The sequence below is a fragment of the Alosa sapidissima genome, chromosome 13 (genome assembly GCF_018492685.1).
Source record: "Alosa sapidissima isolate fAloSap1 chromosome 13, fAloSap1.pri, whole genome shotgun sequence".
In the NCBI taxonomy this organism is placed as follows: domain Eukaryota; kingdom Metazoa; phylum Chordata; class Actinopteri; order Clupeiformes; family Clupeidae; genus Alosa; species Alosa sapidissima.
This window is the reverse complement of record NC_055969.1, coordinates 32,039,674-32,066,820: the sequence shown is the minus strand read 5'-3', so window position 1 is coordinate 32,066,820 and position 27,147 is coordinate 32,039,674. Positions and strand designations below refer to the sequence as shown.

At 43.4% G+C, this 27,147-nt stretch overlaps 3 protein-coding genes across 10 annotated transcripts in view; 1 reads left to right on the top strand and 2 right to left on the bottom strand.

The window, feature by feature from the left end:
- dync2i2 (dynein 2 intermediate chain 2) overlaps positions 1-8,232 on the bottom strand; it is a 10,939-nt gene extending 2,707 nt beyond the window's left edge. For 2 of the 4 annotated variants that reach the window (XR_006021655.1, XM_042059643.1), the window contains exons 1-6: positions 1,386-1,545; positions 1,104-1,186; positions 727-975; positions 528-637; positions 282-439; positions 90-199 (exon numbers count right to left, since the gene is read on the bottom strand). Coding sequence is in view for 3 of the 4 variants with exons in the window: in XM_042059643.1 (XP_041915577.1) it covers positions 90-199; positions 282-439; positions 528-637; positions 727-975; positions 1,104-1,186; positions 1,386-1,398 (723 nt within the window). In the remaining variant the exon portion in view is untranslated. Of the gene's footprint in view, positions 1-89; positions 200-281; positions 440-527; positions 638-726; positions 976-1,103; positions 1,197-1,385; positions 1,546-8,083 lie in introns of those variants that run through there. The other 2 variants (XM_042059644.1, XM_042059645.1) reach the window with 2 other exon arrangements.
- Positions 2,100-6,281, bottom strand: setb (SET nuclear proto-oncogene b). 2 transcript variants are annotated; one of them, XM_042059648.1, is made up of 9 exons: positions 6,146-6,281; positions 5,911-6,047; positions 4,648-4,705; positions 4,423-4,565; positions 4,076-4,179; positions 3,875-3,988; positions 3,604-3,774; positions 3,132-3,275; positions 2,100-2,972 (listed from the first exon to the last, which is right to left on the bottom strand). In XM_042059648.1, the coding sequence occupies exons 2-9, from the start codon at positions 5,981-5,983 to the stop codon at positions 2,952-2,954; spliced, it is 828 nt and encodes a 275-aa protein (XP_041915582.1). In that variant the 5' UTR covers positions 5,984-6,047; positions 6,146-6,281; the 3' UTR covers positions 2,100-2,951. The 2 variants fall into 2 exon arrangements, with proteins under 2 accessions (XP_041915582.1, XP_041915581.1); XM_042059647.1 differs by having other exon boundaries at positions 5,911-6,214.
- Positions 7,214-27,147, top strand: pkn3 (protein kinase N3). 4 transcript variants are annotated; one of them, XM_042059639.1, is made up of 23 exons: positions 7,214-7,624; positions 8,900-9,179; positions 9,366-9,520; positions 11,859-11,988; positions 12,623-12,765; positions 13,302-13,539; positions 14,088-14,267; positions 14,914-15,023; positions 17,738-17,881; positions 18,281-18,356; positions 18,842-19,025; positions 20,062-20,164; positions 20,320-20,390; positions 20,519-20,588; positions 20,691-20,782; positions 21,120-21,296; positions 21,624-21,686; positions 21,992-22,068; positions 22,506-22,648; positions 23,450-23,557; positions 23,706-23,786; positions 25,104-25,325; positions 25,370-27,147. In XM_042059639.1, exons 1-22 carry the CDS (start codon positions 7,604-7,606, stop codon positions 25,302-25,304), a joined length of 2,847 nt encoding a protein of 948 aa, XP_041915573.1. In that variant the 5' UTR covers positions 7,214-7,603; the 3' UTR covers positions 25,305-25,325; positions 25,370-27,147. The 4 variants fall into 4 exon arrangements, with proteins under 4 accessions (XP_041915573.1, XP_041915575.1, XP_041915574.1 ...); XM_042059641.1 differs by having other exon boundaries at positions 25,104-25,324; positions 25,373-25,434; XM_042059640.1 differs by having other exon boundaries at positions 25,364-25,399.

The window sequence follows — 27,147 nt, the reverse complement described above, 5'->3', positions numbered from 1 at the left end:
ACCATGGGAACAGGAGGTGTAACAGCCAAATCACACAGCGGTGTTGTACTTGCTCTGTGGATGATGTAGATGCTGGTGAAGAGCAATACCTGATACACTGGCTCCCTGTGAGTATCTGCAGACATGCCAGTCTGGGCCAGGATGGGGTCTTGTGTGCGGCTTGTGTCCCACACCACAACCTCTCCACTGTACAGCCCACCTGCAAACACATGCAGGGCTGTGAGGACAGTAGGCGAACAATAGGAAGAAATGCTTTTATTCCCACAGATAAGGGTCCTTACCTGCTATCAGAGAAGGACGCTGGGGATGGAAGGACAAGCACATGACAGCACTGGCCACATCTATGGTCAAGTCAGGCCGCTTGGGGTTTAAGCCTCTTCGATCCAAGTTCCAGGTGCACACAAAGCATCTTTCTGTGTTCCAGTCACCATCATCCACTCTGAAATTATACAAATAACGGTGAGATCTAAGGTATCAAAACAAGCAAAATGCAATAGTGATAGGGAGTGAGTTGTCCAAGGTATTACCGGCCAAAGGCACAAGCAATGACCGAGCCTGTGCAACTCCAAGACAAACTGGTGACTTGGAGCCCTCTTGACTGGGCGTCTGGATGTTGAAGTCGATGAATACAGGCTACCTAATAACACAATGATGGTAAGACCACAAATGCAAGATACGCGTCTAATTGGTCTGACAGCCTGGGAATGTCCAGAACACTGTCCTCACCGTTTCTTTGTGATCAACCCAATTTACTTCAAACCCATCGAAAGCATGGCTCCTCGAATTCTTTATCAGCTCTTTGATGACCATTTCCTCGATTCCATCCAAGAATTCCTTTAAGCCAGGGTGGTCACCGCTCGCCTCGTGGTATTCAGCAAAGCAGTCCTGTGCATCGGTCTGTGTGCCATTATTCGTAACATGTAGCGCCTGTACCTCAGCCTCTGCGGTGTGCAGTGGTAATGTTTGACAGCTCCTCTGCAACAGATTGATTGGAACACACCAGTAAACTAACTCTAAGCCTTCAAAGTGTTCAGAGCGTCTCTTGAATTAGCTACATGGATAGCTCTGTTAGCTAATCACGCTTATCAACGACCGTTACTTACCGACTCCTGCACAGACTGAAGTGATCTTCTCCATGATGATTCGGTGCCAACCGAATCCAAAGTTTCATCCGTAAACATTATACCTAATTTCACCTTAAAATATGAATTAGCTTCCTAACTACCCGACTCAATGACAACAACACACTCCCCCCACCCGGTTATGATAGAAACTGATCCCAGGGCGAAGCAGTTTGGCTGAGCAAAATTGTGCTAACTTTAGCTCACATTGCTATCTGGGAATAACGTTAAACCAAATATTACAGCTGGCTTTGGTGTACTCACAATGATACCCCATCTTTAGCTTTGCAAAACAGACAAAATGCTAACACAAATAACTTAAATCTCTTCCACTGGAAACAAGAGAATGTGTGTTGATGTAGCGTGTTTGGCTGATCGGCTGCTGTGCTCCTGACCAAAACTTCCGCTTTATTATTCCCTAGGAAACCGGTGGACCAATGGGAGGTCTGCATGTCACCTTGGGGTGGCAGGTCGAGCGAGCGCATTTCCAGCACCGCTCTACAGGTGTAGTGGTCACTCAGATATGTCCACCACAAACTTAGAAAAAGCAGGCATATTACATAGATTTGTGGGGTATTTTTCTCAGTGTGGCTGTACGTTTCATAACAATCATTAGCTGGCTACCCGGCAAATATGGAAGGATGAAAGGGAATGCAAGTCTAGCTGCAAACTGCCCTGTTTAACGCGAGTCGAGCTAACGATTACACCATTCGAAAAATCATTTTGCCTCTATTTAACTGGTTTGAAATTATGTTATAAGTTGCTGTGTAGACTGTAGTTTCCTAACGTAGACTGAAAAAAAGAAAAACAGTTAGACTGATAGATCATTTGCATACTGTTGTGAGATGGTAATGCAGAGATACCCAACACACCCACAACTGTTTCAAGAGCAGTCTTTACCAGTGAACATTCTGCAGGTTCACTATTACAGTAGATCTTTTGAAGAAAGGTGGAGAAAAACACCACAGGTAAGAGACCTTTTCATATTCTACAGGCTCTTTATTTTCTCACTTAAATAATAATCCTTTAATCAGCCGCCAAGCTCGAAATTACAAGAGGAACTTTTTTTGTGTTTTGTTTTTATTAAAAATGTAAATTTCAAACCTCATGGGTGTCTGTAAAACATTACAATGAAACTTCAATCAACATAAACCCAAATGTTGATGTGTCAAATGCCCACTTGCCCCACCCAACCCTTGTTAACTGTCCACAATGACTGTTGTACCCTGATATTGACCCCAAAAAATTTACAAGAGGTGACAACAAGCTGGTGCTTCCCATTTGTCCAAAACACATAGGAAAAACAGTGTCAACTCATGGGGCTTACCTCTGCACTGAAGAGACAAAATTGAAAATAAAAAATAAAGGGAAACAAAATGTGGCTACTTTATCTATGATTAGGTCATCACTGCACCATGGCTTATCGTTATTCAACTCACAACCATTCACAGAAAAATGTACTTGTAGACTTATAGATAAACTGCTATTTTACTTCATTACTCTCTACGTAAGATGACGTGCAGATGGTTAACATTTCTTATTGTCTTTGGAGATGCGTGTGGTAATTGAAAAGGATGCAAGAGGCTTCAGCAACAAGACTGCCACCAGTTTTCCAATGCAGGCATGTCCAGGGAATTAACTTATTAGACATGGTAAGGACAGGAGAGGCTTCAGTAGAATAAAAGACGGAGCACAAAATCATAAAAAATAAAAACAAAAAGAGAAAACGAAACAAAACAAAAAGCTCTTTTGCTCCCAATGGTTGAAGGATGAACAGGTCAAAGGAAAAACAACAGGTACGAAGGTAATTGGAATAGGTCCCCGATACTTTTAATCATCTTCCCCATCATCCTGTAACAAAGAGAAGAAGCTGTTAAACACCAGCCTAACACAGCTAATAACATTAGGAAAATAATGCAGAGCTGCTGTTTTAATTTTTGCTCAACCAATAACTGGCACAAGTGGTTGGCCCAATGACCCATTTCAACACCTGAGCCCCAAAAAACAAACCTCTCCATCTTCTCCATCATCCTCCTCTTCATCCTCCTCTCCCTCATCTTCATCTCCTTCCTCATCAATGTCTTCCAGGCCCTCTTCATCTTCATCCTCATCATCTTCCTCTCCTTCACCCTCTTCATCCTCCATGTCTGGGACCTATGAGCAGCAAAAATAACTTAAAATCTGTGGCATAAAGCAAGGGTCAACCATAACCCCAAACAGTTTCAATCACATTTACCAAACAAAATCTATCCATAGCAATTCGTTTTGGCAAGTAGTCGTGTAATAAGCGGGATAATGTATAGAACGCCGGTCATTATTGGGAAAATAAGTCCCTTCAGGGCGGAACAAGACCCCTCCGCTGCGCGTCGGAGTCTGGTTCGCCCTGTCTGGACTTATTTTCCCAATAATAACCGCCGTTCTATACATCATCCCTTACTTAGTTACCGCACATTACTTTGTCAGTTGATTGTGCTGGTCTTACCAGGTAGTACTGTAAAGGGTTGGGCCAGATGTCATCCTTGATGACCTCACCGAGTTCGTCTGCCCCTGCGTCTGAGTGATCGGTGAACCATGTGAAGAAGCTCTCCGGCTCCTCGTGTTGCCTCTTTTTACCCGCTTTATTCTGTGTTTGGCCAGTACGTTTCGTCAAATCCTACGAGAACGAAGACAGTTATCAATCTCAAATTCTCAAGAATGACAAGAGTAATGCCTTACTTCTACACAAGTGCATGGGTTTTTAAAGTAGTAGTTACCTTTCCAGCTTTCCATTTAATTTCAGTGGATTTTGAGGATGGATCACCGCTTTCATTCAAATGGAACTCTTTCGACAGGATTTTATTTTCAAAGTAAGAGTTTTCATCAAAGTACTGCAACAAGACAAAATCAAGTAAGTACATCTATGATCACTTGTTATTCAAGTAAATGTCTCTGTGTGTCAAACTTTGAACACTTACAAAGTCTATTCTGTAACCTGATTTGATGTCCTCAAACTCAGTGACCTCCACCCTGGTGAGGTAGTGAAGTGCCTCCTCGTCTTCCTCACCAAGCAGAGCTGAGACTAAAAATCACAAATAAAAACAATTACTAAAAAAACATTTCACAGCTCAAACACATGTATGTCTCACCAATATTGACAGATGAATCATTATGGTCATTTTCTGTCTAGTTGAAGACATTATCGGTCTAAAATGTAATTATATCATGTTTTAATCTAATACATCATTGAAATTAACTCAACTTCAGCTTGAATGTCACTGTATTTCAACTCATTCCAACAATTCAGACATAAGTATCAACTCACCTTGTGGATGGTTGACGAACGTCGTGACCCAGAAGTTGGGGATTTTGGCTATGAGTTCTGACCTCTTCTGGAAGAATGGCTGGCGTAGCTTATTGTACTTCTGCTCTACTTTTAAAATTTCCTCACTTGCCTGTTCATTCAATCTGTACAGGAGGGAAAACATGTCAGAAAACAAGCACTAGCCAAAAAAACCCTGAATAAATGTCAAATGAAATACTACCATACCTGTCAATTTCATTCTGTACTTCATCGATGTGTTCGATTGCTTCCTGTTGCTCTTTTTCTAGAAAGAGACAATAATGAGACATAATTAAATAACTTCAACATTTGAAGCATTGGCAACGAACAAAACATGAATATGTAGAACATAGAAATAGTCATGTAGTTTGTCAGCTTGTTCTTTAACGTTACAACGTTAATTTACTAACGTTGCATTATTTTGCAAAGGAGACACAAAGAATATCAAGATTATTTCGCGGAACGATAGAAAAATCGATCTCATATTGGTAGATCAATAGTATACGTTGTCACAAACATTTTATGGGTCAACTCTACAATGTTACCGCATAACGTTAATGTTACAGATAACGACCAAGGCAAGTCCAAACGGTTTATGAATCCTTCACGTTACATTGCTCATCAATTCTCACCAACAGTAGGACACACTGGTACCCTACAGGTCAACATACTAGCTAAGAGCATTCAAGAAGTCTCGACCGAAGTAGCCACTCAAGCCGTTCTGATGCTGCTTCCTGCTGCTACACAAGGCCGCGTGGTTTGAATGAGGAAGGCCGCACGCTGGAAATCCTGAATCCAGCCTAGCTGGCTAGTAACTTGACGTTCTCTAGCTAGCTTGCCCTCCTTGGTCGGGAAACTACGTAGCTGCGTTCGGAGTATTTAAAGACCGATATGCAACAGCCAAAGTGAAGCGCAACAAAATTACCGTCAGCAAACTTGTCAGTCAATGTCATGTAGAATGCAAAAACAGTTCAACAAGGGCCACATGCCGCTAACCCGCTAAGATAGGATGGCGGGACACAATAAGTGGCAGCGTAACGTTAGCTAACTATGCTAGCAAGCGCAGGGCCTTATGAGTCACACCAAAGCAAAATATACAATTACCAAAAGTATATATATGCATTGAACGAATATTTTTTTTAACCAAACTGGGGCTGTATACATATCTACCCAGAATTCGAGCATATAAGACAAATACAGCCAGGTGTTCCTTGAAGTCACATGCGTGGCACAATGAATTCTATGCAAGGGAAACATGGCCTCCCCGAACCTGGTCTGTTGTTTCGCAAACACATTCGCACTACACTGAAGCGAATGCTGCGGCACAATATCATCGCTCGTGAAGGACCCTCAACAGTTCTTTTGCAACGTACAGCGTCTGACAATACAAAGACCAACTCATTCGCAACATTACCGACTACGGAGAGAACAAGTGAAAATGGCGGTGCTTAGGAGGCCGCCATTACTTACCGGAGGTCTCGTCCGCTCCGTCATGGTTTGAGTTCTGCTCCTTTCTACTGACTTTCGCCGCCGACGCCGACATGATTTTCGGATTCTGGCAGTGTTGAACTCCACAAAAATATATTCCGTTCAATTACAAATCTCCCCTGAGGAAGAAAAAAGTTAGTTGACTCTAGGTTGGAGAAGTGCGACTAAAAACGTGTGTCGTGCACCCCCACAGCATAGAACGAGAAGCTTAACACACCGCCGCCGCTTCCACCACCACACAGAGCTCGGTCTCACTCACGCGCTCCACTCCTTCTGCGAACGCGCTTTAGCTATGAAAATTGAATAGACAACCCCGCCTCTCCAGGGACGATTTACAAAACGCCGCTCGCTCCCGTTGTTACCTTCTGATTGGTGGTTATCAGTAAAGGAGGTGGGATCGCTGTGGAAACAACGCCCAGAGTGCGTCACACAGTACACAACAGTGCATTTTTTATTTTCTTGGTAGAGTAGGGTCGGGACTAGGTCGGGGCCAATTTTATGATGAAATGGAGGTTGATGCGCCAGTGCTATTATTTAAATTATAAAGTATAGCATATAGTTAATTTCATATATATATATATATATATATATATATATATATATATATATATATATATATATATATATATATATTATAATGTATATAATTTCAGATAATGATCGAATAAGCCTAATTACTGCCCATGCTATTTTATAGATTGTTGTAGCCTACTTCTATTGTGCATGACCAGCTGCACCAGTAATGATGGTTATCCTGGATCAAATCCATCGCCTACAACGAATGGTGACTTTGTAATCATCCTAAAAAAGTTGACGTGTAACATTCTATCAATCACATTTAAACATAGTGTATTTTTCCTCAAAACATGCACAGTTCATTTTCTCAGAAATAGTTGAAAACAAGATTATATTATGTAATCTTTCAAATATGTTTTTTTGTTTATTCATTTTTGTTCTGGACATTTGTTTATTGTAAGCTAATTGATTTTAAAGCCATATATGTCTTTATGCCCTCTGCTAGTCCCACTAACCTTTCCACTGAATCGTTGGTTCCCATTTTATGTAGAACAAAATTCAAATGCAAACTAAGATTTACACTAGAGTGTTTAGATTTTAATATATTAAGATATACACCTTTGTGCATGGTCTAAAGAGGTCAGCGAAACATGGAGCAAGACGTTTGGTTTTGATTGGCAGGAGCCTTAACCAACAGAAGTTTGGTCAAGGAGGCGTCTCCGTAGATTTCAAACCCCGGACTCAAACACACAAAAAAAAACTTTCAGAAAAGTACCGGTGGTGGTGGTGTGTGCAATGGACAGTCTGGCTGTTTTCGCGAGAACAGCCAAGGCTGTCGTAGGAAATACTGGAAACTGAGTAGGCCTACTGGTTCAACCTAGTTTCGAAATGTGTGTTTCTGTGATTAAACCTGGTTGTTAGCTGGTATGCCTTTATCTTCTAGTTTAAGTAAACTGGGCTAAGTGAATGGCAGCTCACCACTTTGTCTGAGGCCATCGTTAACCCAGTGGTAAAGTTTAACTTCATAGTATTAGTTTGCTGCGACGAAACAACGTTGGAAGAAAGCTTAAGTTTAACGTTATCAGGACAGTCGAGTGAACGTTATCCTCGTAGCTTCTAGGTGGTAACGGGGGTCTTGGATCTCTGAATATAAATTGACATGGCGGGCGTTACTCTCCAGGTAAGGTCGATATTAATTTCAACAACTTGCTTAATGCCTCATCATTTAATTTTGTTAGATAGTTAACGTTACTTTTTGAAAACTACCATGGCGTTATCTGTTAAGAATTAATAAAACGTTAAGTTACAGTTAGACTATCCTAAAGTTTGGTCAATAACATGGCTAGCGATAAATCATGGTCATAATGTCGTCCACTGTAATTTACTAGACTATTTTCCCAATAAAAAGCTAACTTGGGTGAAATAATGTGATCCCAGACGTTCGCCAGCATAACTTGATATTCCTGGTAACTGACGTTATTGTACGCCATGGGAAATTAAATAACTAAAATAACGTTTAACTGTTAACGTAAGCTAACGAGTAGCAAGCCTTTTTTTTTTTTACATCTTTGTTCACAATAGTACTAACGTTATGGGCCAGATGAAATTATGTCACACGTTCAGCTCATAAGTTACTCACCGAAATCTCGGCATCAAAACTATTGAGTTGGCAAGAGTAGTGTATTCAGACTTTCTGGTTTTACTGGTTTAACAGGGTTTGGTTACTGAATGCCTGTCCCACTGTCGAACACTGAATGCCAAGCAACGTCGAAAATAGTCAGGTCCAGTAATTTTGAGGGGGGAAAAACGCCTTTCCGCTTTGGAAATGATCTATGATATTCCATCTTGCAAGCATTTCGGGTTTTCCATTTGCATGCTTTGCCATGAGAGGTGAGGACAGAGCAGCCTCTGTTTTCCCTTGAACACTACAAAGACAGCCTCATGTCTTGAAACGTGATTCCCTCAAATTTGACCGTTGTCCCGAACAAAAATAACGTTTTATTGTATGAACAGTGAAATACTAGTCGGTAGTTAATCCCCCCCCCCATTGAACACCCCTTACAGAACTTGTCAGTTTGTTTTAAATATGTAAATTGTCATACATGTGTGTTATGTGTATTTCCGGTCTCTGCTAGCTCTCGTCAAAGTAAACCTTCTTGAAAACATGCTCCTAATCTTTATCTGTACAGGATTTCTTGTAGGGGCCAGAAGCCAATGACCAAAGTGTGTTCTGGTGTTCATGTTTATGTGCTTCAGATTTCAGCTGGCAACATTGGAATTGATTGCTCTTGGTGCATACATACGCAATACCGGAGACCTGTAGTTATTTTCACTTCATGCTTTTCCCCTTCATCAGTGTCTTGTCAGTGTCTCTTTCACTTTGCTCTGTCTGTTTGGAGAGGTGGAGTAGATTGCACTGATATCTTGTTCCCTCCTCTCCTCTCCTTTTCTTCAGAGCACGTCCCTGAGAGGCCTGGCAGAGGGGGACATCTTGGACCCGGCTTTCCAGCAGCGCTTGGAGGATGCTCGAGCACTGCTGCGGCAGGAGATCCAGCGCGAGCTCAAGATCAAGGAGGCTGCAGAGCGGCTACGGAGGGCCGTCAGCAACCGGAAGAGCGCTGCCGACGTGGATGGCCAGTTACGTGCCTCCACACGCAAGCTGGAGCAGCTACACTGGGAGCTACAGGAGCTCAATGCCCGAGCCATGGCCACCGAGAAGGACAACAACCCCACCAGTAAGCTGCTGATTGGGGGGGGTGGCACAGTTCGGAGCGAAAATATAAAAAGAAATCTAAACAAAGATTCATTCAGACTTCTTTGCCAGTGTATCCCGATATTAAATGTGTATATATAAATGAAGGAAACCAACAATCTGTCACTTCAATTTGATGGTTGTACTTCATTGTTGTGTACTGTTATAGGTGATGCCATATCACCTGACCCTTGTCAATGGGAGGAGATCACATCCCCACTTGCTGGTCGTATCCATGCCCTCCAGAAGCAGCTCACCATTGAGACGAAGGTGAAGCAAGGAGCGGAGAACATGATCCAGACCTATGCCAGCAGTTCAGTTAGAGTAAGTTGACACACATGCACAGAAACAGACAGACATGTGCCACATTCCAGTTATGCGGTAAAACGAGCACTGACTGACACACGCACACACACACACACAAATGCTTACAGACAAGTGGACACAGGTTGAATGTAGACCTCCTATATAGCGCTGACTCTTGTCTCAGTTTCCATCTGTTTTACTCCGCTAAGTGAGCACATTTCAGAAGCATGCTGCACACGAGCACACATGCCATTTTGCTTATTGACAGTAATTGAATTATATCATTAGAACTGTTGGGCACTCAAAGTTTGGTCTGGAGCCAAGGGACCCTGGCTCCACCTGCACTGCGTTGAAGGACGTTCATCAGATCATCCCTCACCCCTCCCCCTGCCTCGTCTCATCCCTCCCCCTAGTAGTGCTAGGACACAGTCACCCTTCACATTACATTTTTTTTTTTTTTAGGAAATAAACAAGATCTCCATTCCCCAATGGCGGGTCTGGCTATTTTGTTAGGTGCCAATTTCACGGTCCATCTGAACAAGGGGAGGAAAGACGGCTTCTGGTTTTCAATGAAGAGAGAGAACCATTAGCAGATGGAGAGCTGCTGCTGCTGCTGTTGCAGCTGCCCATTGACGCCTCTGAACACGGTGTTCTGGCAGGCAGTGATTAATGCAGGCAGTGCCCAGCCTAATCCAGACAGCTAGACTGTGGAGCTCCCACACACACTCACGCGCATACGCACACACATACACCAGTATGCTGGTGGTTCTGATTCGGTCTCGGTTTCTCCTGTTCTGGGCCTGGCGACAGCAGTGGGCCATGTGACTTGGTACCGGCCAATGTGGAAACGAGGAGGTTTGGGGCAGCCGGGCTGAGAGAAGCAGCAGCACTGACAGAGAGGTAACTCCTGAGGAAGGAGAACTGTAAACAGAGAAGGAGGGGGAGAGAGAGAAAGAGAGAGAGAGGGACGGACGGACTGACGGACGGCTGGAAGGGAGGGAGGGAGGGAGGGAGGGAGGCAGAGGACAAGGAGAGACTGAGAGGATTGTAAAACGGTAAAGGACCAGCTATAAGGGATGACTTGGTACACGCCGGTGATTTTCTGCGAGATGCTGACACTCTGGTTCGGGACATAGAGAGGAACTGGGAGTTTGGCGAGTGGATAGTACGCTGCATGTGTGAGAGAGCAACTGAGTGTGTGTGTGTGTGTGTGTGTGTGCGTGCGAAGATACGGAGCAGAAGAGCTTGAGCTCCTGATTGACTGAGAGGGAAGGACACCCCGAAGACCACAACAATGAAGAAGCTGCTGGCCAGCAGACACGCAGAATGCCCGGGAGAGGACTGAGAGGCCACAAAGGAATGACACATGACCCCTTTCAGCGCATAGAGAGCAGGCAGGGGCCGCCTTGAATGGCAGTCTTTCTTCCTTCTCCAACTCACTTTATACTTATCATCTTTGACTTGTTTTCACTCAAAGACTCACTGCATTTGTAGGCGATGTAATTATTATTTTTCCCTACAGTAACCAAACTAGTGTATCTGGGGAGAAGTTGACACTGGCAGCATGTCTTGATCCTGCCACTGTTGACTTTCCACCTGTCAGTTACAAAAGTGTATGGAGGCAGGTCTCTTTATGTCTTGTGAGTCATAAATCCAGGCTGAGGAGATGGAGCAGGCTGGGTGTGGTGTGGTGTTTTTGATCAGCCCAGAAGGGTAATGATTATAAAAATGCTTTGTTGGGTTTTCCTGTTCAGTAACCTTCTGTGTGTCTGACCTGTTGGTGACTGGGTTGAGGCGGCTTGCTTGTTTGCTTCTCATCATATTAGGAGAGTCAACTGCTCTGGTCTGCTTTTTGACAGCCCTGTAAATCTCTTGTTTCATTATTGTCCTATCAGCTAGCACCACTGCGTGATTAAGAGGTCCATGGCTTGGATGCTCCTGATTACACCTAACGCATAATGTGACAGTTTTTGATTATCTGAGTCAGCTGTGCTCAGCTTGTGAAGCAAAAGAACACTCCATGACGTGCAGTGCCACTGGTTATCAGGAACAGGAACAGGAATAAGAAGTGCTGATGTGTGTAGAAATCTGGTGGTGTTCTTTTGAGGGCAGCTGCATTGCTGAACTGTAAGTTGGAAGCAAACAAAGAGATTCTCACTGTTGTCTTAGGGGGACTTTGTGCTCTTCCCCACTGTTGTCTTAGAAGCATTTTTCCCTGTTTCTCGAGACATGCCACGCTGCATTCTTGAACGCTCAGATGTGTCTGTCGTACTTCGATCTTAATCGCGTCACTTTGGTGAGATCGTGTACAGGTGACGTGCCCTCATGTTGACGTCCCTTGTCTTCCTCTTGACAGGACCGTAAGATGTTGTCCACGGCCCAGCAGATGCTGCAGGATAGCCGCACCAAGATCGAGCTGCTCCGCATGCAGATCATCAAAGTCACCCAGGCACGAGAGGGGGAGCGCGAGGCCGCCGACCCAGAAGGTGAGGGGGCGGAGGATGGGGTAACCTGAGCCCTGTCACCTTCTCAAAGCAACTGACTGTCCTCTCTCTCTTTCTCCCTCTCTCCCTTTCTCTCGTTTGTTTCTCTCCTCTATCTATCTGTCTGTCTGTCTGTCTGTCTCTCTCTCTCCTGCTTACTCACACACACACTCACACACACACACACACACACACACACACACTACCTCGCTTACTGGCTGTCTAGGCACACCAAACAGCAGCAGTTTTATCTCGCTTAGAGTTCGGGGCCTTTGAAGTAGCATAGCTTACATGTTTTTCCTTCCCAATATAACTTAAAAGAACATTAGAGGTGTCTAATTTTAGTTTTGCTTCTAGGGGTGTTTTTTTTTTAATTTATTTATTGGTGCAGTGAGTCGATGTCTGCACACATGAGGTATGTTTGCAGTGTCACGGAGTAAGCAAAGCAAATGACCTTCATTGTGGTGTCCTGTACTGTACCAACAGCCACGGGCTTTATCATTTTCCTTTGCATGTGGAGCATTAAAACACAGGCGCTGATAGAGTTGGCTGTACATACAGTATGTTGACTATATGTCTGTATCGCTGTTACAATATGTCATGACCTGTGTCCACCCATCACTCCTTTATGACTCAGAGTCCCCTGTCAGTCCCCTGGAACTGCGGGTGGAGGAGCTCAGGCACCACCTGAAGATCGAGGCGGCCGTGTCTGAGGGAGCCAAGAATGTGGTCAAGCAACTAGGGGGACGCAAGGTGCAGGACCGACGAGCACTGGCTGAGGTGAGCACCAGGAGGGGGGCACATGATGCTTCTGTTTCATTAAGAGGGTTTTATGGGAGTATAGATAGGTTTGGTGTAAATTGTGGTTGCTCTTCAAGAATGTGCTTAAATGTGCTCTGGTAAATGTGATTAATGTGAATGTTTAGAATGTATTTGTATTTTTTTTTATGCATATTTTTGGGCTTTTTGCCTTAATTCGGATAGGACAGTGAAGATAGAGAGGAATGAAGGAAACGAGTGAGAGAGAGAGAGAGATTGGGTGGGATCGGGATATGACCGCAGGTCGGATTCGAACCTGGGTCCCTGTGGGTACTTGGTCCCATACATGGTATGAGCACTGTAGAATGTTGCGCCCCCTATGTATTTTTGTATTTTTAACAAGATAAATGTAGTCTAATTTTGACTAAATGTTATGATGTATTACTATTTACATGTTCAAAACTGTTTTAAATGTGGTACATTAATCTTCATAATCATAATTGGCAACACACCAGTACTGACTAACTGTGGATGGGAATGTTGCCCCTCCCCTCCAGGCACAGGCTCGTCTGCAGGAGTCGTCCCAGAAGCTGGATCTGCTGCGTCTGTCTCTGGAGCGCCGTCTGGGCGAGCTGCCGCCGGACCACAGCAAGCGCACGGCCATCAAAGAGGAGCTCACCCTGGGCGCCTCGCCTTCCGTGCAGAGAGACCGTGTGCACTCCACCGTCTCCTCTTCATCCACATCGTCATCGTCTTCTTCTTCCTCGTCATTCTTTAAGCCAGCGTCTCTGACGGGTAAGAATTGACTGCACTGTTTGAATTTGCAGTTCCTTCTAGGTGTCTTCTACCACACTGCAAATTGCTTTAGATGCAAGTGGCTGATAAATAAATAGAATGCAAAAGGATTTGAGTCTGCTGAGATTCAGCTGAGTCCCCCCGCCCCTCATATAGAGGAGTGGTTCTAGTCCTTTGTTAGTGGAGTGAGTCTAATGTAATAATTCATCCACTTTTATTCCTTTCATCATAAGGTGAAGCAATGCGCAACCTCTTCAGGTTATTTGATGAAACATGGAGCGCTGCCTGCACAGCAGTGGTGTTATCTAATATATTTATTTATTTATTAGTTTCTTTATCTTCTTCCTGAAGTTATTTTGGGCCAAGGGTACTTGCAGCCATCACTTTGACAAAGTATTGTATATATAGAACGTGACACAACAATGTAACAACTAGGGCATTGTTTCTCTGAAGTCAGCCTCTTGAGAGCTTGTGGAATTGTTTTGTTTATGTTGTATTGATTGTGTGTGTGTGTGTGTGTGTGTGTGTGTGTGTGTGTGTGTGTCCAGGTCGTTTGGAGGTCAGGCTCATGGGCTGTCAAGACCTGCTGGAGTCAGTGCCGGGCCGCTGTCGGGTCCCCAGCCTGGTGTCGTCCGCCAGCCCCTCGGAGGCAAAGTCCCTGAGGATCCGCTCGGGCCTGTCTGGACGCAGCACCAACGGCAAGACCCTCAAGAGTGATGAGCTCTCCAGTGAGTCACCCCAAGTGGTCACTGAAAGTAGCCCAGCACAACTGGACAAAGCATAGGAGAAACTTAGCATGGTGGATGTGTGTTTAAAATGCCATGTTTTGATATTGGTTGTTTATTTATAAGTGGTGTGGCTGTCAGGGAATAATCTATATCCATTAAGGCTGGGAATCTGAATCTGGTGTGAGATGTCATAATAGTCTTTTAAAGGGGTAAGGGGTGCTGGATAACGTCACGTTTGTGCTTGTTCCTTAGCAGACCCTTTTGACCAAAGCAACTTACGTTATATTTGAACCAAAGACCAAATAAAACACACCAGAGAGGTAGCTCACCCCTACCCTTAGTGTTCTTTTTAATTTTTATTATTATTGGAGTTTGGGGGACACGGTTTGTTTCCAGTTCACAGAGCCTGGGCTCTATAAGAGGACCGTTTTTTTTTTTACAGTGTACTCGTAAAATCGTGGATTGTAAGGATATTTTCGCTGAATGTTACAGAAAGTGTTGCGTGATAGAAATCGCATCGCTTACCCTACCTTTTGTAGAATATTTAATAGATAGATCATTTGAGTGTGGTTTTGATCTATTGTCCAATGTTTTGTTGATAGTCCTTACCAAGCTGTGTGTTTGTGTGTGTGTGATCAATCTGCAGCGGAGATCAGTGCCATGGTTAAGGTGGACAACAGGATGGTGGGTCGCACACACTGGAGGCCACTCAGTAAGGAGTGCTGGGATCAGAGCTTCAGCATCGAGCTGGAACGGGTGAGTACTTCTTCAAATGAACAATGCACTTGAACGTGACCCCAGAGTTTTCAAACTAAAACGGAGCCGACTTTGTTTCTTAAAACGCTAGGTTTTGGCGGCTCAACGCCTCCGGAGTTGTGTGGACGACTGGCGTAAATGTAACGCCCTGTCAGTCCCTCTCTGTCCCTCAACCACCACCACCACCGCCCTCACCCCCCAATGCTAGGCCTCCCCTCCAGCATGTAATCCCCACGGCTAATCCCTCAGCACCACTGTAATCTGGTTCTAGCCCCAAAGCCCAACAAGGAGCCTGATTCTGGTCCAAGACTTGCTTCCTTCCGCACTCTCTTTTTCCCACCCTCTCTCTCACTTGAAGTCACTCACTGCAGTATGATCAGAATGCTGCAGGTTTTTTTCTCTCCCTACACTGCGCTGTCAGTTCAAAATTAGAAGTTGTTTTTCTGTGGGACTTAAGTGATGTGCTGCAGGCTTTAGTACATCAAAGTAAATCTGTCTCCAACCCGCCACTAAGACAGGTTTAGAAGTAATGCTTGTGTGGGAATGTGCCTTCATGAGTTTTTGCGCGCGCGTGTGGGTTTACGGTGGATTTTCACAAGTGAGGGAGATTTGTTTGTGTTTGTGTAGTAGCATGTGGATGTGGTGTGTTTTTTGTTTGCATGTGAATGTGTGAATTCAACAGAGTATTTTAAGTAGGTTGGAATGGTTTTGTTTGGTGTAAATCTGCATGCAAATAGTTTATGTAGCTATTCTGTGTGTTCTCTGGTCATATCTAGGTAGTGTACGGTATCCACCTTTATGGTTTTATTTGATTTGTGTGATGTGTCTACCTCTGTGGATTTGTGTCCAGAAAGTACCAAGATTGGTTGTATTTGGATTTAGTAGGTGGTCATGCACCCAACTGGGTCACACTACGAAGAAAGATAAAGTAACATTAAAACCCAAAATAGTATGAAGTCATAGTTATACAGAAATGCGCTGTAGAGAACATTGACTGTGGGGAAAGTGCTGTTCCTTTTTCACATGGTTAATGGCTACATTCAGGAGTGCACCTCTGGGTCGTTCTAATCATTGTTCGCCCTAAATAACATTTCACTCATGACCGTTTTGGCTCCAGCTGAGCTGTCAAGGACACACCTCACGCTCTATTCACACAAAGCAGTAAAATGTACTGTACGGAGCTGTACTAGGGGCGCGGCTCTGCTGCTGACCCTGTGTCTCACCTGTCTGTTCGTTGTTTCAACGTATGCACATCATATATCAAGGACCATGAACTTTTCCGCTGTTTATATCGCTCTGGTAACTCTCCTGTCAACGATATCCGAGGCAAACGCCGACAATGGGCCTACTAACAATGGGGTTGCCCAGCCCCGCATTAGTTATTCCCGTGAATTTCTTCTCACTTGTCGGCCTAACGCAAGTAATCTGAACACTGGATTTATATTACCGCTGGGATTGTTAACATCAAGGATTAAGAAACCAAATAAGAATAAACGCGGATCCAGAGAAGGGGTTCGGAATCGATTAAGGAGACGTGGGAGCCGGCACCCCTTACCAGTGATCACCCTTTCAAATGTAAGATCGCTCAACAACAAATTGGATGAGGTAATACTTTGCATCAAATATGAGGAGGACTTCCGATGCAGTAACCTCATTTGTTTTACTGAAACATGGTTGAAGTGGGATTGTCACTTTAGCGTTGATGGATATACTATAATCAGATCAGACTGGCTGATTATGTATGCTGGCTGATAATAGACCCTTTCAACAATAAAAACAAAAACAATGCTTGAACGTTCTATTTGGGCCCCAATCTACTTCCTCTGCATTAAGATAACATATGGAATGTTAAAACGGAAGCCTTGTGGGGCCAACTATGATGCTGATAATGGAATTCTCTTGAAAGGGTCTATAAATGGGCGACGCAATTCACTGTTTCAGAACAGATTTGCACAAGACACTATGAGATCTTAGTGGTTTCATTCAGACCATTCTACTTATCCCGAGAGTTTGGCCAGCTGACGGTCATTGGTGTATGTGCCTGGTCCTAACAACAAAGAGGCAGCCGAGCGCATATTAGACTGTTTCAATAACGCGCTCTCCCGATCAGCTGACCAACCCGTTTTCATTTTAGGGGACTTTAACACACTCTCCCTGTCAGGAAAATATATACAAAAACTCTTTTATTCCAAATGCAATTTCCATGGTCAACAAACAATGGAAAAACTAGACAGAAGGGAGAAGTAGCCAAGAGCACTACAAATGGGCTGGAACTGGTGCTGTCTGCCTTGTATCTGATGTGTATGCATGTGTGTGTGGGCTAGAGGGAGGGGATACATGTGATGTGCTGTGTTCATCCTGTGGATATATGTCTGTTTGTAATGGAATTAATGTGTCTACTCTATGTTTCCTATGTGTTTTTATACTATTACTATCAGTGAGACCAAAGACAATTTTCATGCAGGCATGACAATAAAGTATATTCTATTCTATTCTATTCTATTCTAAATCACTCATGGTTTCAAGCTATGTCTCCAATAATAGTTTCTACATACATTATGTTGTCATGTTTGTTTGCCTACCAAAATCCAATGCATATTTGCGCATGCTGTCCTGGTCTAACGTGTGTGGGTGTGTGCAGTGCATGCTGTCTTGGTCTAACGTGTGTGTGTGTGTGTGTGTGTGTGTGTGTGTGTGTGTGTGTGTGTGCGCAGTCCCGTGAGCTGGAGATTGCCGTGTACTGGCGGGACTGGCGCGCTCTGTGTGCCGTCAAATTCCTGCGGCTGGAGGACTTCCTGGACAACCAGCGGCACGGCATGTGTCTGTACCTGGAGCCGCAGGGTACCCTCTTCGCTGAGGTGAGGACGGCGCACTTGCAACAGTCCCATTAGAAAATACTGCTATGTGTGTAGTGCTTAAATGAACAGAAACCCTTTATCTATTTGAGTATGTACTACAGTAAGTTCTAAGTGTCCGATTAGTTAGTTATGTACACCTAAATTTGCCTAAATTTCAGACATTTTCAGTAACATTTTGTTTTTGCTCATTAAATAGAATAGGATAATTAAATGGTAAAAGCAGTCCTTTGCTCTATGCGGTCTTAATGAGCAGGTTTTCACATGACATCCAGATGGTGCTGAAGGAGAAGTTGGGAAGTGCTGATACCATCTGCACATAGCTAATGTTGAAATCTAGCGGTGAGGATAATGTCATCACTGTTCTCTCATGAGAGTATAAAAGCTATAATGAATTTGTAGGTGACCTTCATAAACCCTGTGATTGAGCGCCACCCAAAGCTACAGCGACAGAAGCGGATCTTCCCCAAGGAGAAGGGTTAGTAGTCTAGGGTTTCCATGGGTCATGACATTTCTGGGATATCATGGGATTTTAAAAAGTCTACTCCAGACATGGAAAGTTGGGATTTGATTATATTTTTGCAGTCACGGAATATCAGGGAAGTTTGTTTCTAACATGTTTAAAATGTAGCTATTTATTTTTATTTGTATGGGTTTTTTTCTTGAGTTAATTCACATGCTTCCTGTACCATACTGTGGCTGGTTTTTGTCTTCTCAGCATAAAGGCGCACTGTTTTTTGGAAATTTGCCTTAAATAGTTCAGTATTGAAGTAGTAGTACTAGACTACTAACATACAATGTTGTTAATATGCACACAAACCCTACTGATATTGAGAATATAGTACTATGAGTACCAATAAAACAAGGTGGTGGGAAAAAATACCATAGCTTTACAAAGGCCATTGCAGATTATTTTGAGACGAGGTGTTAATTTCCATTCCCCACTTCCTCCTGTCTGATCAGGGAAGAACTTCCTGCGCGCGGCTCAGATGAACATCAACTTTGCCACCTGGGGCCGGCTGATGATGAGTGTGCTCCCGCCCTGCAGCGGCAACATCACGGCCCTGAGTCCGCCGCTGTCTGGGCCCGACGTCACCTCACCGCCCTCCAACGGCAAGACTGCTGCCTCCACGCCACCCCAACTCGGGTAAGAGCACATGCTTGCAGCGACACAGAGGGCAATTAGCCAGGATGTCCTAGGCATATGAAGGGAAAATACACTCACAACCACAGAATTGTGATCTCCTAACATCCAATCCATAGACAGGGTTTGTGATCTCCTAACATCCAATCCATAGACAGGGTTTGAAATCCTGGAAAGGTCATTTTTAAAATCTCATGTTATAACATTCTGTAAATTTATTGAAAGCTTTGGAAAAGTCAATTGATTGTTACGGTATTTGTCCAAAGATAATGTTTCTTTGTGTAGCTCTGTAGCATGGAAGTGTGTCTACTTGTACCTGTAGATTGTTAAAAGATATAGAAATTTGATTAAATGTCTTTTTTTGTCTGATTGGTTAGGTTTATCCAATTGAGTGCAGAGGCATTCGGTTGAAAATGGAGCAGTATGAGACTCAAATTCTGACTATAATTGAGTATGACTATGTCAGGCTATGAAAAGTCATGGAAAAAGTTTTGAAATATTGTCAATTAAGTGGCAGGATCCCTGCAAGTCCCACAGTGTTTTTCATACATTGACTTATTTGTGGCGGCCCACCACAATATCAACACTGACCACCACACAATGATTTTCCATGTTGTACTATTTAAATTGCATGGAATTCATTAATTGTAGAGCTATGTGCACCTTTGCACAGCCTCTCCTTGTCTCTCAACAAACCTACATGTACGTTTAAAGAAAACATTAACAATCTTGCAATTGTTTGCATAAAAGTCGACTGGCTAAATTGTGCTTAAATCTGGATCATAATGACGCTGCGCTAATTTGTTAAAAACTGTTGCATTCAAGTTAATTCTGCAAACCTACCACCACAAATAGAATTCAATTCTGTGGGAAACACTGTCCCATAAAGAGTGTGATGGTGATGTGTTTCTTAACACCGTATTTCTGATTGACACCACTTGTCTATAAATAGATAACATTGTAGCTATTAGTGGAGTGGATGGTTGTAGTTTATTAGTCTACAACCATCTGTGATCTGAGGCTTCCTGTGCTAATACAGGAACTCTGCCGTGGTCAAGCTGAATTTCAGTGACGAGCGGCCGCCCAAACCACCACGCCTTCACGTGACCAAAACGCCATCTGCAGACTCTCCATCTCAGCTGGTGAGATCCCACTCCACACTTAACACGCCACTGGAAGTGAACCATGTACCCGTGTATGACAACAAAGTTCTTAAAGGGGTTTTCATAAACAATTTTTTGATGAAAAAGATTTACTTATGAGTGCTTTATTTATTCTGTGTTTTCATTGTTCTCAGAATTCCAAAGTAAACTCCACAGAAGACAACCACCTATCTCAAGTCAGACCTACACCTCAACCTGCTCCTAGGTCAGTTTTTGAAACATGCTACTGATGCTATATATATTTTATTTTAATTTATTTTATTTTTTATGAATATATTTATACAATGTTTTCCTATTTATTTCCTCTATTTTCCTCTCATTTGAATCTTCTAGGAAGAAGGTGGGAATACAGATAGAAGATTTTAACTGCGTCTCAGTTCTCGGCCGGGGACACTTTGGAAAGGTTTGTTTCCAGCTGTGCTGTCTTTTTCTCTGGCTGTACTGTTTTACAGTCCAGATGTGTTGAATGAGTCTGCTGTAACCCTCCACTCTGTATGCCCAACAGGTCCTACTGGCAGAGTTTAAGAGGACAGGGAAGCTGTACGCCATCAAAGCCCTTAAGAAGGGTGATGTTGTAACCCGAGACGAGGTCGACAGGTAAAAGACCACACCCAACTCAAAGTAGATGCTTAATGGAACCCTTTTGTCTAAAAATGTAACTGTTTTCAACTTATGGGGACTTGTATATCAGTATGGGTGTGCCCAAAGTGGATTTTTAGAGTCTAGATGCAATGTGTACTCTGTGAATGTGGGCTTATGGGGCTTGTATTGAATTGAATTTCATCTGGTGCAGATATTCATTGACTACTAGAGTAGCAAAACCAGTTGCTTTCATATATAGTTTTTTACAAGTTTATTGTTATCATAAAGATAAAAAAAACCTTTGACCTGATGACTCACTGTAACAGGTGTCTCTATTGTGTTTAATGTCTAGTCTAATGTGCGAGAAGCGGATCTTTGAGACGATCAACGTGTCGCGGCATCCATTCCTGGTGAACCTGCACGGCTGCTTCCAGACAAGTGACCACGTGTGCTTTGTGATGGAGTACTCCCCTGGGGGAGACCTAATGACTCACATCCACACAAACATCTTTACCGAGCGCCAGACCCGGTAACCCATCCGCCCCAGCACCGCTCCCAACTTGGCACCACTTCACAGACCAGTGTGATTGTGATTGGCTGCTTCATTTAGTCTTAGAATGTTATTTTCATACCCCATCCACACACTTTTCATATTGTTACACCATACACACTTTCAATACGTGAGCTTTCATTGAGCCACAGATATGCAAAACAACAAATGCTCTGCAGGATAACATTAGTTTTGCAACCATAACTGCTACTGCTACTGTTTTGAAGAGTCTAGAAGTGAAACAATGTTGAGCACTGCCAATAGGTACCAGCAGACTTCCTCTTCTCCTCTGTACTGGATCTATAGGTTCTATACTGCCTGTGTGCTTCTTGGGCTGGAGTTCCTGCACCAGAACAAAATTGTTTACCGGTGAGTGAAACCTGTTGCTATTATAAGGGTGTGAATTGCCTGCATAGATCACGACTGCAATAATATTTTGTTGCGGATTCAATATGTATTGGGATTTCATTCAGAGTTAATATATTTTCTCAACTTGGGCTGTCTAAACTGGAGAAATGTAATCCCAGACAATTTGTAGTACAAACATTTTTAGCTCTTGCAGAGCCCTTCCAAAGACCAAAAGTAATTGGCGTAATCATTTAATTTCCTTCAGCTCTAGGGCATTAGACTTTTGATTGCATTGTATAGCTTGGATTTGTTTTTCTGCTTAAAAGGGACTTGAAGTTGGACAACCTGCTGATGGATGCAGATGGCTTTGTGAGGATTGCTGACTTTGGCCTGTGTAAAGAAGGTGAGTGGGATTAACCTCTCCCCACATGTGTGTGGTAGTCACTCTCACCACCTGCATTATCAGTCCTCATCTGTCTGACTATTGGAGGTTCAATGGAATGGTGGTGCTTATCTTAAAAAAAAAACAAACAAACACAAAACAAACATCCACCTAAGTCAATGCTCAATGCTAAAATATTGTAATCTGCTAAAACAACATCTTAGCTGTTAAAATGAACATTGACTTCCTCTTACTCGTCTGGAGTGTTTTGAATAAACTCATTTATTCAAATCCAGTGGATTCGGAGGACGGTCAGGCCATTTACATAATCTCTACACATTTTCTCCCCCCAAGCTCGGTCTTCACACAAATGAACCATTCTTGCCGTAACTGCTCTCTTGACCCTGGCACAAGGCAAGTCCTGTCCTGCTTCACACTGCCTCTTGTTCTTTGTGCAGGTATGGGTCATGGTGACCGCACCTCCACCTTCTGTGGCACTCCGGAGTTCCTGGCCCCGGAGGTGCTGACGGAGAGCAACTACACACGGGCAGTCGACTGGTGGGGCCTGGGGGTGCTCGTCTACGAGATGCTGGTGGGAGAGGTGAGCTCATCACTGTATGACCTGCTGCTATAGACCCTTTAAACAATAAAAACAAAAACAATGCTTGAAAATTCTATTTGGTTCCCAATCTACTTCCTCTGCATTAAGATAACATATAGAAAGTTAAAACGGAAGCCTTGTGGGGCCAACTATGATGCTGATAATGGAACTATCTTGAAAGGGTCTATACAGTAATAACATGGCACAGATTTATGAGTTTATTGATTTCTTTCTTTCTTTTTTTTTAAGTATATATTATTTATTAGATAGTAAATATGGATTGATTGAATATTGAGTGATTTTCCTTTTTAAAGTCCTTTTAGGCAAATCCCTCCACTTGGCGGCCATATTGCAATGCTTTTTGGGCACTTATCGGGCATCTATTTCGGGTACAACTGCGCGTGCACAATGCTTCACAAATCACGACACACCAACCTCGCTCCAGCTGCGAGATCACACCACATGATTGGCACGATGTATTCACAACATACCACATGATTGGCACGATGTATTCACAACATACCACATGATTGGCACGATGTATTCACAACATACCACATGATTGGCACGATGTATTCACAACATACCACATGATTGGCACGATGAATTCACATGTCTGCTTTTGGTGGCGGAAAGGGCATAATATGTGTACTGTAGACGACTGCCATGTTTGCGCTACAAACTAACCGCATACATTTCTATGGGAGATTCGTTGAGTGCTGTGTCTCCTTATTAGAAAGTCTCTGCTTTAATTCAGTGGAATGTCAAGAGCTTTTAAATGTATTTTGTGTTGTGTGTCAGTCTCCATTTCCAGGAGATGACGAGGAGGAAGTGTTTGACAGCATTGTGAACGATGATGTGCGCTACCCACGCTTTCTCTCTCCGGAGTCGGTGTCAATAATCCAGAAGGTGCGTCACGTCACCACAAGCGCCGCTGCATTCCATTGCTATCGGCTCCTCCATCACACAGCGATAACGTGGTAACGGGTGGGAGTGCTGATGAGCTGTCTCCGATAGACGTCTGACTGATGGCTCTCTCTTTGTCTGTGTTCTCTAGCTGTTGCAGAAGAACCCAGAGAGGCGTCTGGGAGCTGGAGAGCAGGATGCTCAGGAGGTGAAGGGACACCGCTTCTTCCAGGTGAGCTCCCGCGCTGCCTACAACTTTGGGGTTTGGTTTAGGCAGGTTCATTTTATTTGGGCTAGTGTTTTTTTTTTTTTTTTTTTCAAGAAAATTTCAAATCTGTTGAACTTATTTCTAGGCAATGAGGATAACAAAAAAAACGATTGCTTCCACAGTGTATGGTACAGAGAAATTATTGATTGTTTGAATGGATGGTTTCTGTACTTTTTGCACAAACTGGAATGGAACATGGACTTTCTGGAATATCATGGAATTTTGGAAAGTATTCCAGACATGGAAAGTCAAGGAATTTTATCATTTTTGGGGCAAAGTCATTGAATATTGGGGCAAAGTCATATAATATATATATAGTTTAAATGTACAAAAAATACATTAATACAAATATCTCCATGCAGAATTGGTGTATATCTGGTTATTAGCTTTACTACTTGCTTGAGTAGCCCAACTTTGTTTATCCAATGCCCTTTTATTCATCTCCCGCTGTAAAAAAGTAAAAGATTCTTGAACCCTACGCGGCTGCTCTGAAATCATTGGTCAGTATTGTACCATTCATTCTATAGTAAGTCATGGAAATTCAGGTTTTTTGTCAGGGAAAAGTCAAGTCAAAGCCTGGGTGGTTTTATATCGAGGACAAGAATGAAAAAGCAGAGGTATACAATGCACCTAGCACCTTATATAAAACCAATGGGCATATAGTACCATTTTTTAATGGTCACGTAATACTGAGAACATGCTTGTCTTCCATCCTGTAAGTTTGGGCAGGTTAGGAATAATGGTTTTCAATATATTAATATCCAAACATGGCCTCCAAAGATGAGGCATTTTTTAGAGTGATTTGATTACAAAAAAGTGATTTTGATTACAAAAAAATCAAAAGTGAAAAAAAAATATAAAAGCATTGGAATTTAACAAAATATAGACAAACTTCACAAAATCTGAGATGGTGCAACAACCATTTTCCTGGATTCTGTCTGAGTTGACATGAAATGACCTTAGAGCAATTAAAAGCCAGTAGAGATCCCGATGAATAAATGGAAAAATTATCATGTTATTAAATCATGATTCAAAAATGATCATTGGCATCCCGTATCCTGACTAGGCATGTCCGACTCCAACTGATCACCTGTCTGTGTGCCACCTGCCTCATTGTAAGGACATTGCTGTCAGTCGTAATGACCGCTCTAATGGCCTGCATGTATTCATTTAGTTGTACTGCTTTGTCTATGATTACTGTATGCACTATTATTGCAGTTGATGATGCAGGCTGTGTGAAACCAGAAAGATGCATCTCTCCTGACTGTGTTGTCTCTGCAGGGTATTGACTGGGAGGCTCTACTGGCCAAGAAGGTGAAGCCCCCATTCCTGCCCTCCATCAAGGGCTCGGCGGACGTCAGTAATTTCGACGAGGAATTCACACGCCTCAAGCCCGTCCTGACTCCACCCCAGACCCCCTTCCTCCTCACCACAGAGCAGCAGGACATCTTCGCCGACTTCGACTTCTCGGCACTGCACTGAACGCTCTAACTGGACTAATCGTCTCTCTCTCTCTCTCTCTCTCTCTCTCTCTCTCTCTCTCTCTCTCTCTCTCTCTCTCTCTCTGCCTCTTTCTCTCTTTGCGTCTTTCTCAGCTTCTCTCTCTCTCTCTCTCTCTCTCTCTCTCTCTCTCTCTCTCTCTCTCTCTCTCTCTCTCTGCATCTTTCTCAGCTCCTCTCTCTCTCTCTCTCTGTCTCTGTTTGGCTATGCAGCTTGAGTTGTCTCGCTGTCCCCCCTTTAAAGCCGGTGGCAAAGCTGTGCTTTGAGCTCCAGTCGGCCCCTGCTCCCCAGCCGCTCTCTCTTAACCCTCCTCCGTCCGCTACCAACACAGACTGAAGAGGAGGAGGAGAGAGGAGCCAGTGAAGCATGGATGCCTGCACTGTCTAGCTCTGTGTTGTGCTTGTGAAAACGACTGCCTGCTCCCACACCCCCTACCCCCACTCTCGAGTCCCGCCACTGTCTGCCCTGCCACCAGCAGCCAGGAGAGGGACCCCCAGCACTGTGAGTCGCCTACCGCTGAATGCATCTCTCACCTGCTTCTCAAGGCTCAGCACCGCTTCAGTCAGCCAGTCACTCTGTCTGTCTGTCTGTCTGTCTCTATCTGTCTGGCTCTGTCGTCTCAATGTCTGTGTTACAGCAGGTCAAGTCTATGTTTATTTAAGTCAGAGTTTTTTGTATGTGTGAGTGTCTGCATTTTCCATTCCTGTCTGAGCATTGGTTATGTGCCGTTAATTTGATGATTAGAAACATTTTACTCGATGATATGTTGTTTCTTTTTGGTCGTTCACTGTTGACCATTTTGTTTTTATACAAAACTGACAACCGAGAGGAACTCTACTGTGCAGCTGACCTAAATGTCTTCCTCTAGCAAAAATGATGCCAGATTGATATTTGCACTTTTTAAAACGGTGAACCTTCTTCATTGGGTTGTGTTCACGCAAATGAAGGACCATTTGCTAAGCTTTAAGCAATGAATACAGTCTGCACTCCCTGCAGAAATGAGCTGTGCTGTTTGACAGTACTGCCGTTGCCGGCATCACTTAAAGAGCGAGGCAGTGAGTAAGTCATTATGAGAGTGCTAGCTGGTTATTGTAGAGGGGTCTGGAGTCACGTGACCCGACCTCCCCATGCTCCTCACTCCTGTGGTGCTCCAGGCTGCGCTGCGTGAGCGACTGACCTGATTATGGTTTAAGGCACGCAGTTCAGTCTGATGAATTTGACCTGACGTCTAAACAGAGACCGGCAGACAAGTTCTTTGCACTCTGAAAACACTACTGAAGCCTACATTTGTACACTTGAGTTGGGTCATGTTTGTGAGTTTGTTGTAGTTCTCGAATCCATACAGTCACTGGATGGGTTTAGGACAAAATGACTTTGTAATGCTTATCGAAGGCTACTGTCGGTGTTCAGTCTCTTGTGTTGTATGTCTATTTAAGTCTTTTGTGGCATACTTCTTGAAGTATAGAAATCTTATGAAAAGCCAGTGATTTTTTTTTCTTTTTCTTTTTTTACCAGCCTTTAAGTCATGCTTTGGGTAGAAAATATTATGTTAATGTTTATTTAAGATGGATGGTGTGACCTGGGTTGAGTATGGAAGGGTTTTAGTTCAAGCAGAAGAAGTGTACTAAACTCTAAGGATGCTACAGTATTCTATGTGTCATTCTAATGTCTGTCTAGATGTTGTATGTACTAAGACCCTACGTGATTTACTACTGATGTGAGTCATACTGTGAACACGTAAAAGCATTATTGTACTAAAAATGAGACTTTGTCCTTTATACATTCAACATAATGAAAATATAAATAAATATGTGATTATTGCAGA